This window comes from Poecilia latipinna, unplaced genomic scaffold, assembly GCF_001443285.1.
Source record: "Poecilia latipinna isolate Pla-1442-1.1 unplaced genomic scaffold, P_latipinna-1.0 Scaffold5405, whole genome shotgun sequence".
Lineage (NCBI taxonomy): Eukaryota > Metazoa > Chordata > Actinopteri > Cyprinodontiformes > Poeciliidae > Poecilia > Poecilia latipinna.
In genome coordinates, this window is record NW_015118021.1 from 1 (window position 1) to 11,300 (window position 11,300).

The 11,300-nt window shown below is 39.7% G+C and overlaps 1 protein-coding gene across 1 annotated transcript; it reads left to right on the forward strand.

Moving 5' to 3' along the window:
- The first annotated feature begins 206 nt into the window (after positions 1–206).
- LOC106943520 (centrosomal protein of 290 kDa-like) lies at positions 207–11,243 on the forward strand. Its single transcript, XM_015026826.1, has 12 exons — positions 207–1,866; positions 2,487–2,598; positions 4,761–4,966; positions 5,255–5,406; positions 5,822–5,933; positions 6,613–7,068; positions 7,167–7,331; positions 8,079–8,186; positions 8,333–8,467; positions 9,821–10,090; positions 10,212–10,319; positions 10,970–11,243. The coding sequence occupies exons 1-12, from the start codon at positions 1,696–1,698 to the stop codon at positions 11,171–11,173; spliced, it is 2,199 nt and encodes a 732-aa protein (XP_014882312.1). The 5' UTR covers positions 207–1,695; the 3' UTR covers positions 11,174–11,243.
- The last annotated feature ends 57 nt before the right edge of the window (positions 11,244–11,300 follow it).

Genomic DNA, 11,300 nt, shown 5'->3' on the forward strand with positions numbered 1-11,300 from the left:
GAATTTAGATCCAAAGAAGAGCAGATCATGGAATAGGGTCGATTTTGCGTCTGACGAATTCTGTTTGACTTCGCAAAATCATTATTTTGTTCAAAGATCTAATGACAACCAGTTTTTTCCTTTTTCTTCTAAAGATCACCACATTTCTATTTAAACAGATCATACGTGTTAGACTGCTTGTGACATCAGGTCCAAAGTGCCTTCAGTGTCACTTTAACAAGTTGCTTTTTCAGATATTCATTCTTTGTCTTGTGTCAGATGCAGCTGAAATGCTTATTATTGAAAAGCTTAGCTCACTGAGTCTCATTCATTGATGGCGACTCCAGTTTGAGATGCCAACTCGAGTCACATGTAAGACTCAAAAAGAAACGATTTTAGATTGTTGATGAAGTTTTGTGGAAATTATATCAAGAAAAGAACTTAAATTCTTGCCCTCTTATTTAAAAATACATCCACTGTAATTGTGAACTCTGATGTCATTATTGATATTTTTATGACATCTAAGGAAACCAAGCTTTAGCAATGGACTTTACTTAATATTAGGTTACAAATTAAGAAAGCAGTTTCATTTATCAGAGGGTTTCCAGAAACCCGTTGGAAGCCCATTTGTTTCCAATTGAATTATTTTGACATGAGAACAGAGGACATGTTTGCTGTAGGCCAAATCCACCAAGTGTTATGATTTGGGGATGGTTTGCTTCAACAGGACTTGCTGAGCTTACCTTCATATAAGCCACCATAAATTCTGCTGTGTGACAGAGCTTGAAGAAAATGTAAGAGTAAAAATGTTAAGCAGATTCAGAACTGGAACCACCACGTACAAGTAAATCCACTGAAGACTGCCTGGGAATTGAATGGGAAGTCCTGATCAGAGTCAGACCCCAGGTGTTGGAGTCATTGAGAGGCTTTGGGATATCACACTTTAAACTTATAAACTTGGCAGAGATGCCAACTGTTTTTCAAAGTGTGCTCCTGAAAATAAAACTCTTACTTTTAGAGTCTAGACAGCTTTTCTTGAATTCTTCTCTTTCCCCGTGTACCAAAAATACTGTTTGGATGCCACCCAGCACACCTAATCTGTTCCCCACACCCACCCTCAACCTCTGATGATGGTCATGAATCACCAAAACAAAAACCGATATCAAAAGAATCCAGAGGTCTTTCAACACAAGCGATAATGAACGTTGTGAAAATACTCAGGGAGTTCAGGCAGAGCCCTTAAATGGCACTTAACGAGAACCTCACACATCACCCGCGATCGTCACATGGTCCCGAGAGTGTAAATGTAACCCAACACTACACAAATCTTTACAAGGGGAACACATTCATCTGTTCCACTCGAAAATACACTGAAGGTCACCGGGTGTACATTCCGCTTTGACGGGCAAAGAGACGGCGTCTTCTGTGGTTAAATGGCTCCATAGTTTTTGGGAGGAAGAGATAAGGGAGTCAACAGGGATGAGAAATCTCACCCCCAGCCTTTGACCTACAGCCACTGATTTAAGCTAAATGTTTTTTCTCTTTAGAAGCTAAAATACTGGAAGAAAGCAATTAACCGTCCTGTTGGGTGTGGCCACTGAGTAGTTAAATCAGTAGTCACTGTAAAGCATTGTTTCACAACTTGTCTTTTTAAAGCAAGAATAAAAAATGATGCTATTGAATTGATGTCTCACCCTTTTTTTTGTTCTAAAGGAAATGGCTGCCTATAAGATAACGGCCCTGCAGAAGGCCTTGGATGACAGCGTGCCTGCATCAGAACTTGAGAGAGCCAATAAGCAGTACACTAAGCTAACAGTCAAATACAGAGATGTGCTCCAGAAGGACAGCCTACTTGTACAGAAAACATCCAGCCTCCAACATTTAGAGGTAGTAAGACACATTCCCAACTCAAAACTTTCCTCTTCAACCATCTGCTACTCTTTCACTCCTTTCAGTGTCCTTGTTCATCTCTCCTATCTTCAGACTTTCGACAAAGTAGTTTTGAACACCACTTACAGTTTTCTGGAGTTTCTTTTCGTTAACGTTTTTTATTTGATTTTGGCAGCTTTTTCACTCATTTACTTGCCAAGTTGTAACCATCCAAGAATTTGTGGGAGGATGTGTAAAGATTCTAAATAAATTTAAAGCTGTTTGGCAATTCTTGTCTTTAGAACTGTATTTTTGTTCTGTCCGTCAAACCAGAAACAACTTCTACTTCGTTTACTGTTGTCCTAACACCATTCCTTATTGTGTAACAGCTTCCTCTGCACCAAAACTGTAAGTCATCGTGTTAATGTCAACATATTTCCAAAGATTTTTTTGAAAAAGCTGCAAATATTGAGCAAAGAACGTTTGAAAGACCTTCTGGAAAACCTAAAGAACATTTAATCAAGGCTGCTTTAAGAGATTACAAGTGACTTCTCGGTTACATCATTGAATGTTACATTATTTCCAGTGGTGTGCTGAACTCTTCCAATGCATCTTTGTGATTCTGTCCAACATCCCAGAGCGAGAACGAGTCTCTATGGAAACAAATCTCTGCCGTCAATAAGGAACTGGAGATCACGAAGGAGAAACTCAACACCCTGGAGCAAGCATGGGAGACCGTCGGTTCAGTCGGTAAGCAAAAAGAGGGAGCTCACTCCAGTCATTTGCATCTTAAAAAAAAAAGATGATAGTGTCTATTTTGTTTACTCAGAATCTTAAAACGTGTTACAAAACTATTTGTTCTGCATAACAGTTGAGACATTCATTTGCTTCCAAACGAGAGTTTCGACACAGCTTCCCTGAGCTGTTCAGCACAAATCCTCCGGGATGAAATCTGAGGTCGTCATTGCTATAAACAAAACAGTCGCAGGATTCTGGCGATGCCACACAACATGGCCACAGCAGATATTTCCCACAGGCGGGAGATGACAGTGTTTACATCTGTGGAATCACAGTTCCTCTGCTCCCCTCTGCTGCCCTGCCAGCGGCCGTTGCTGTAATAGGCTCGGTGGTTGCAAGGCGGCTTATGTACGTTTAGCCGCATTGTTGGCATTAATTGGGGTGTGAGCTGCGGCTCGAGTTGTTATGACGTTTTTGTCACAACAGTGAGAACGTCAGGTTAAGAGTCGTTATATGCGCAAGGGATTTCGGAGGCCATTCTATAGCAACCACATCCAAAACTGCAGTGCCTTGCAAAACCGCTGACGCTGGTGGAAATTGTAAAAAATCTAAGTAGCACATAATTGTGACATGGAAATAAAACCATGTGCTTCTTTCTTTGATTCTCCTAAAAATTCAAAATCCAACTCAACCTCCTCTTTTTTTTTCTTCTTCTTCTTTATAGAAGTCGTAGAGTTAGTAAATTGAATCCTCCTGTTTGTAATGCATCTCAGTATAAATCAAGGCATTCTGTGAAGTCCTCAGAGGTTTGTTAGAGAGGATTAGTGAGCAAACAGCTCTGAGGAAAGAGCAGGAAATGCACCAAAGCAGATCAGAGATAAAGTTTTTGACAACATATTACAAAAGCTCCGTTTTGTCCTCCACGCAATAAGCTGAACTGACAGGTCAGGAAAGTTGAGCAATAATTAGAGAAAATGCCGAGAGGAATTCCAGAGCTTCAGAGCTCAGGTGGGACTAATGACAACAACAGAAAAAATTAAGTGATTTAAATCAAAGAATGTTCCAATCCTTCAATGGTCTAGTCAAAGTCAAGACTTAAATCTCACCAAGAATCTGTAGCGAAATTCAAAAACGGAGGAAAAATAGATGGTTTTAATCCAATCTGGTTGAGCTAGATCCATTTTGCAAAGAAATATGGACCCCCATAAAATACATATAACTAATTCACTCTGTTTATTTAATATATGCATACAGAGTGACATAATCATATCCATTTTTAAACATGATTTTTTTTTACAATGAAATTTTATTAATTGATTTTATCATGTAAAAAATCTAATTATCAATGAATCAAATATTGACATAATCATCATCTAATTTGGTAATTGATTAATTGTTAAGTGGAGTATACAGAGTTAACAAAAGGGCATCTGCTGGAAGAACAACATATTCAAAGCAGTGATTAAGCCAAAACTGCATGCATGCAAAAGAAAATGCATGCATGCATATTACATTTAAGATACAGTAAAAAAAAATCTTTGACTGTAAATATGTTCTACCCAGAACTCAAGTGGCAGTTTTTGCTTCACTTGCTTCAAATCTGTAATAAAATAAAAAAAAAAAATCTCCTCTTAAGCACCTTTTTATGTCCAACTATTAAACAGTTAATCCAAAAAATAATCACCAGATCCATAAACCAAAACTGACTCTCCATAATCCATAGGGGGATCACATCATGATGAATTTGAAAATCATCTTTTGACCCCCAAATGAGTGTCTCGCGACCCGCTAGAGGGTCCCAACAACCCAACACTCCATTTTGGGAACCCCTGAATTAGGGTACATGTGCCAAGTTTTCTTTCAGCTAAACTTTCCAGTTGTGTGCTACTTAATGTTGGTTTGTCCCAAAATATCCTTATGAAAAACATTTGCACTTGTGGTTGAAACATGACCAAAAATATAAAGTACGGGGGGGTAAAATATAAAATATTCTTTTTTTTTAATTCAAAGTTTTTATTCTTGAATTTATTTATTATTTACATCTAAAAAAAATCACTACTTTTTTGAAGAAAATATATTAAATGTTTTTTGTTTTCTTTTTTTTAATGTTTTACAGCCTTGACAGTTAATTAATGGTTCCACCTCACTGAAACAACCGTTTTTTTCTTCCCCAGGCTCTGAAACCGGCCTGGCCGAGGGAGACAGGGCCTCGATCAACAACGAGGCGATATCCGCTGCGAGGAGGATCACGACTTTAGAGATGAAGGAGCTGAATGAGAGGCAGAGGGCCGAGCATGCCCACAGGATGTACGAACACATGAGGAACTCCCTCAGACAGGTGGAGGAGCGCAACACAGAGCTGGAATCCAAGTTCTTAGAGGTAAGAGGCCAAGGAAAACATTAGATTGTTGTTTTTTTTTTCTCCCATCTGGCACTTAATTCGTACCAGTCAACACAATCAAGTGATGAACTATTCTAAATGGTTTTTGCATCTCCTGGCAGGCTCGCTTTATTATCTAACAAGTCTGTTTTTGCGTTATATAAGTACAGCAGAGCCTGTGCGGAAAGACGTTAATGTGACCATTCAGGGTTATTTCTTGCTGAAATGTCTGATCGTCTGGAACACATCACTTTAATCGCTTTCATCCAACGCTTTGTTTTGCTCCAGCTGACCAAGATGAATGCGGAGTCCCAGCGGGTCGAGCGGGAGCTAAGAGATGAGCTGGCAGGCGCCAGCAGCAAAGCCGCCAGCGACGCCGACAAGGCCAGGATCTCAGAGCTGGAGAAGGCCGAGGCCGAGCTGCGCCTCGAGGTCTCCAAGTGCGTCTCGAAAGTGTTCCGTTGTTTTTCCGTTCTTGATTGCTGCTGACTTTGGTAATTAATTGCTGAGGTGAACATGTTTTTGCAATCCTCGCAAAGATAAGATGGTTCCTGACTGGACCTGGAGAATTTACCTTGGGCAGGAATCACCTAATAGATTCATTGATATCATGACTGTACCAGTCTCTCGCTAGGTTGTTGCTAAAGCTGTAAAAAAATAAATGAATTAGAATGTGTGCAGCCGTGCCTGTTAGAGACGTCTGCATTCAGCTGAAACGCTTCAGGTTTAGTTCTCACTTTTTGCCCTTTCTCATCATGCTGGTAGTAAATCCATTCATCTTATCTTCGCTTTTTTTTATGAGTGAAGATAGATGAGAGAAGTACCAAGTGGTGCGTGTGTATCTTTCTTCTGCAGGCTGCAAGAAGTCTCAGACGTGGCTTTGTCCCAGGTCTCTGCTCTGCAGGCCCAACACAAATCCAAAGACAACGAAGTTGAGGCTTTCAGGAGACAAATACTGGAATACCAGGTGATAGGAATTGCTTTTGTATCAAAAAAATTTTAAAAGTCGACAGGAATTTCAAAAATATGACTCAGTTATTTATGTAATTGGAAGACATTTTTGATAATACTCAAACACACAATTGTAGAGTCTTTAAAAAGGCTCCACAGTTAACTTGCTCCACAGTTAATTGCTAATGAGGTAATCGGCCAGTGGATCTTAAAACAAATTAAATAAATTAGAAGAAATATCCCCCATAATGGACAATGATAAGTACCGTATTTGTTCCGGACTTCCACCTCACAGAGGAGCCCTTCACCACATTGACTCTTCAAAGCTCCCTCAGACTAGCCAGCAGCAATTAGCAAACACCTGGTGGAACTGAACATCTGATGAGCTAATTATAGGAGCTACTTCTCAGTGTAATACCGGTAAAAATGTTGTTGAAGGGTTATAGAGGAGCCATGTTGAGATGACTTCCTGAAGGTGGAGTTTCAGAAGGGACAGGAGTTTCTTAAAGAGACAGGGGCCCAATTTCAAATTACAAAGTCAATTTTCTTTAAGCGATATTTGATATATATACAGCATTTTAACATTGTAAAATACTGTATATATGTCATATGCAGCATTTTTATTGTTTTATTGCGCTATAAAATGCTATGTAGCTGGGAAAACCATAATACTAACCATTCTCAATTTTCCTCAGTCACAGTCGGATGAGAAGGCTCTGATAGCAAAGCTCCACCAACACATGGTGGCGCTGCAGCTCAGTGAGTCGACAGCTCTGGGGAATCTGGAGGCCGCTGCCTCTCACATCCAGCGGCTGGAGGCCAACATGCTGCGCGCCGAGCAGCGGCTGGACGCCAGCGAGCGAGCGCTCTTCCTCGCCCGCCAGGAGGGCCGCCACCGCGCCACGCACCTCCGCCAGACCGTCCAGGCTCTGCGCAGGCAGTTCGCCGGGGCGCTGCCCCTCCGGCAGCAGGAGAAGTTCTCCCTGGCCATGCTGAAGCTCCAGGAGGACCGAGCCAAAGCCCAGGAGGAGAGGAGGGCAGCTGAGGTGGAGAGGCGGAGGGCAGATGGAAGAGCCCAGGAGCTGGAGGTGAGACTGCGAGGCCTGGAGGAGCTCATCTCTACCCTGAAGGACGTGAAGGGTGCCCACAAGGTCAGTGAGCGGGGGAAGAAAACCAAATAAAACAAAAACATATGCCGCGTTCATTGGGTTGTACTTGCTCGATTAAATTCTGCTTTTACCTGAAACAGGTAATGGAGTGGCACAAGAGGATGGAGGAGGCCCGCCTCCAGGAGCTGAGGAAAGGGAGGGAGCTGGTGGTCCAGAAGGAGGAGATCAGCTACCTTAAGAAGCTGGTGGAGGAGCAGGACCGCACAGTCCGCTCGCTGGAGGAGGACATCGTCCAGCTCAACTCTGTGAGGACAAACCTTCTACAAGTTTACAACTCTTATCAAACTCTGTTAAAAGAAAACTATGTTTTATAAATATCACACAGAGGGCTGGATAATATGGCATTAAAATTAAATCTCTGACTTTTTTTTTCCCACACCAGAGGCAATTTCTGATTTTATTCAATTTTCTTTTCTTACTTTCTTTTCTAAAAGAGAAATTACAAATGTCTTTTTTTTTTTTTAAATCCTCTTGTGAGTTTTATTATAGAGTATCAGGGTCAGGCCACGAGAATTTTTGTTTGATTACAAGAATACGGTAATAATATCTGCAGAATAAAGACCCAATTTGACCAGAAGAACGTCTTAAAATCACAAGAAACGAGAAAAAGTTTGGATAATTGATTTCTTGTTATTGTTTGTGCGGGGGTTCTCAGAAAATCTCTACATCATTCTCCTAATATAACAACTGTGATCTTGTAATATTATGACTTCATTCTCGTATTTAAAAAAAAAAAAATCTTAGCCCGACACTTATATTTTTCCGAATATGAAATAGAAGTTGTAAAACACACTTATCAAACAAGATGGCTGCCCTGGACGTGGTGACATCACACTGAACTACAGAAACCCCCTAAAAAAAAATCATATTTTCCATAAATTAAATAAATTGAATGATTAAACTGATGTATTTCCCAGGCCTGATTGTACATAAAACAAAATAACCATTACTCATTGGCGAACACAGCTGTCTGACATTTTCATTCTACTAAGCTTCAGGAAGAGCGTCAGCTGGCGTGGGACCAGCGGGAGGTGGAGCTGGAGCGCCAGCTGGACCGCTATGAGAAGCAGCACACCGAGATTCTCAACAACGCCGAGAAGGTAAAGCAAGACTTGGAAGGTTTATTGATAAAATGTTTCCATTTTGTTAAAAGCCAAACTTATTTTGTAAGAAACCAGTTGGGCGTTAAACTTTAATTGATGTGTCCTCTCATTGTTTTTTTTGTTTGTTTTGTTTTTGTTGTTAGGTTAAGGAAGGGGAAGGGCCGCTCCCAGACCCAGTGCTGCCTCTGGCTCATCAGTTAGAGTTTGCTCTGGGTAAAATCAAAGAGCAGGTTCGCACCATCTTGGAGCTTCAGGGAACATGCAAAAGTTTGGACAAGGTAACTGATTCGGTCACAGTTCATGCATACGGAGGACCAAAACTGATATAACTAGAAATAAAAGAAGAAATACATGAGAGCCGTTAAATGTCTGAGCATCCACACGAAAAGTAATAAAGTCCGGAGTTATAGCACTATTTTCTAATGAAGTTGCTAAACTTTAGCTCACTGATAAACTGGTCTCCATCTTTGTTGAGGTCAGTAGAGTGTAATTCTAACCAACCAATCTGTTTTAAGACTCCGTCCCTCCTCATCTGCATAACGAGGCAAAATGCACAAGGTAAAAAGAAGAGACAAGGAAATGTAAAAACAGCAAATGTATAAGGAAAAAAAAACGTTTTAACAAAAATGTATGTAAAAGGAAAAACAACAAATATATATTTCTGCTTTTATTTTTATATCGTCTTTGGTTCTCCATTTACATAATCAGGACACTTAACCCCTAAGAGATCCTTTAAACTTAAAAAAAAAAATGAATACCAAAATGCATCATTTTATTATTTTTAGTTTTTTTTTTTTTTTTTTTTTTTTTAAGGAAAATGCTTCAGAAATGAACAACAAAATTGTTCGCTCCCTAAACTCTGCTGGTCATTTCTCCACCTTGAATAGGTAAAACTTTGTTGGCCTAAAATAAAAATATAAGATCATATTTATATTTTTTAAGTATTTTAACAATTTCAAGTCAGGTTTATTTACATAGCTGCACTGATTTTTTCTACTATGTAGCCCAGGAAAGTCTTTTAAATGAGATTTTTAATATCAATTAGTTTTTTTGTTCTTGTAGTTTAGCATCAGCCGATACCAATCTGATACAAAAAAATAGAGCTGAATTGACTTAAACCGTTTCTTTTTTTTTTAACACAGACATAAATGTACTAAATTACTTTTTCTTTTATATATATATATATATATATATATATATATAAGTCTACTCACTTAAACACACCTTGGCCTTCACATAGCCAATGTAAAATAAATAATGAAGAATCTGAAACTGACAAAAACAATAGGTTGACTATCTTGGTATAACATGTGAAAATAAATCACAACAAACCTTCTTTCAAATGGTTCAGAAAGTGTAACTAGTCATTCTAAATATAATGTGAAATAAATAAAGCATGACGTCACTCAGAGCACAAACCATAGAATTAGACTGAATAGATCTGCCAATGTTTGTGTCAGTTTTTGTGTAGCTTATCCAAATAAAGATAATGTAAACAACTGATGCAATGGGTAACTTTTAAAAGAAAATCAGAGTTACATTCAAATCTTCTCTTAAGGGTTAATTGACCGTTTCAGACGATCGAATTGTTCATGTTTGAATCCCTACTTTAAAACTTTGTCAATAAACAGAAACTGAAAGAGAGCGAAGTGGCTTTGTTGAAAGCAGAGCAGAACGTCGTGTCGAGGGACAAGGTGATCAACGAGCTGCGTCTCCGGCTCCCGGCGGCCGCCGACCGCGAGCGTCTGCTTGCCGACCTCAGAAAGAACGAAGAGGACCAGCCAAGCAGCCAGGCTGCCCTGAAGCTGGCGCACCAGACCATCAAAGATCTCCAAAGTCGACTCGACAAGAAAGAAGATGTGCTGAAGAAATACCAAAACCAGCTGGCTCAGGCCAGACAGGTGAAGCTATGATGTTGAATGATGAGTAGAAAGGATTTACTTTTGTAAAAAGAAAGACAAAAGAAGATCTATGAACACTCCATTGTTTTTCATTCCTTGCCTCACACACTGTTGGCTCTAGGATCAAGAGGAGATGATAAAAAGACATCAGGAAGAGTTGAGAATATTACATCAGAAGCTGGACTTGCACACAGACACCTCTCTGGATCAGTTCAAACAGACAGCATTGGTACGTTCAGGCTCTCCATTTAAAAAGACTGCTTTCTGAGTTAAAACCCAACTGCCAACAACGTCTTAGTAGGGCAGTGTTAGGTAACGTTGACTTTTATGAGCTTTGCATCATGTAATAATGTTAGTCCCTCATCAAGAACACACCTGGAGTGTTGCCTTGATTATTTTTTCAGCGAAACGCTGGTAAAAATGCTAACATAGGGTTAATACAGGAGCGCTGTTGTGATGACTTCCAGAAGGCGGAGTTTCAGAAAGAACAAGAGTTTCTTAAAGAGACACAGGCCTAATTTCAAGGTTTTAAATTACAAAGTCACAAAGACTGAGAAGTGAATTTAATAAGATGGTCAAGAAAAAGTATAAAAAATTATAAATGGTTTAAGCAGTGTTCCCTGAGACACCCCAAAACTCAAATCACACCACTTACTATTTTGAGCACTCCTAATTATTAAGAATTTGCTGTAAGGCACCATTTTATAGCATTTTTATAACAACCAAAGGTAATATAGTTACTTATTTGTGCTATAAAAAGTCACTTGACATTAAAAATAAGTATTTATTCAGTCTCTAAGCACTTGTTAAACAGTTTAAGCGTGTGTTATTTAAGGAAGCAACAACTGTTGGGTTTAAAATGACCCTCTTTGTGTTCAGGAGTTGATGAAGAAGCCCGCTATCAGAGTGCTGACACCTAAACACCTGGAGCGCCTGGCTGAGTTGGAGCAGACGGTGGCTGAGCAGGATGCTTCACTCAGCTCTGTCACAGAGAAGCTGAAGCTGACCGCAGCCGAGCTGGAGCAACACCGGATCGCCATGGAGACGCAGGCTAAGAAACACGCTGAGGAGACGGCAAAGTAATCAGCCACCACTAACCGTTTTTACAGTGAGCTGTCATGTGTTACACTTTTACATAGAAAGATGTTTTTCAGTGAATTGGCTCAACATTTTGACACAAAAATACATATTATATATATATATATATATA

What these genes read in the sequence shown, in the direction of transcription:
- LOC106943520 (XM_015026826.1), top strand. Translation starts at nt 1,696, where the DNA reads ATGGCTGCCTATAAGATAACGGCCCTGCAGAAGGCCTTGGATGACAGC. An exon ending in ACGTGAAGGGTGCCCACAAG is followed by an intron (nt 7,069 to 7,166) that starts GTCAGTGAGCGG and finishes TACCTGAAACAG; the next exon opens with GTAATGGAGTGGCACAAGAG. An exon ending in TTCTCAACAACGCCGAGAAG is followed by an intron (nt 8,187 to 8,332) that starts GTAAAGCAAGAC and finishes TTTTGTTGTTAG; the next exon opens with GTTAAGGAAGGGGAAGGGCC.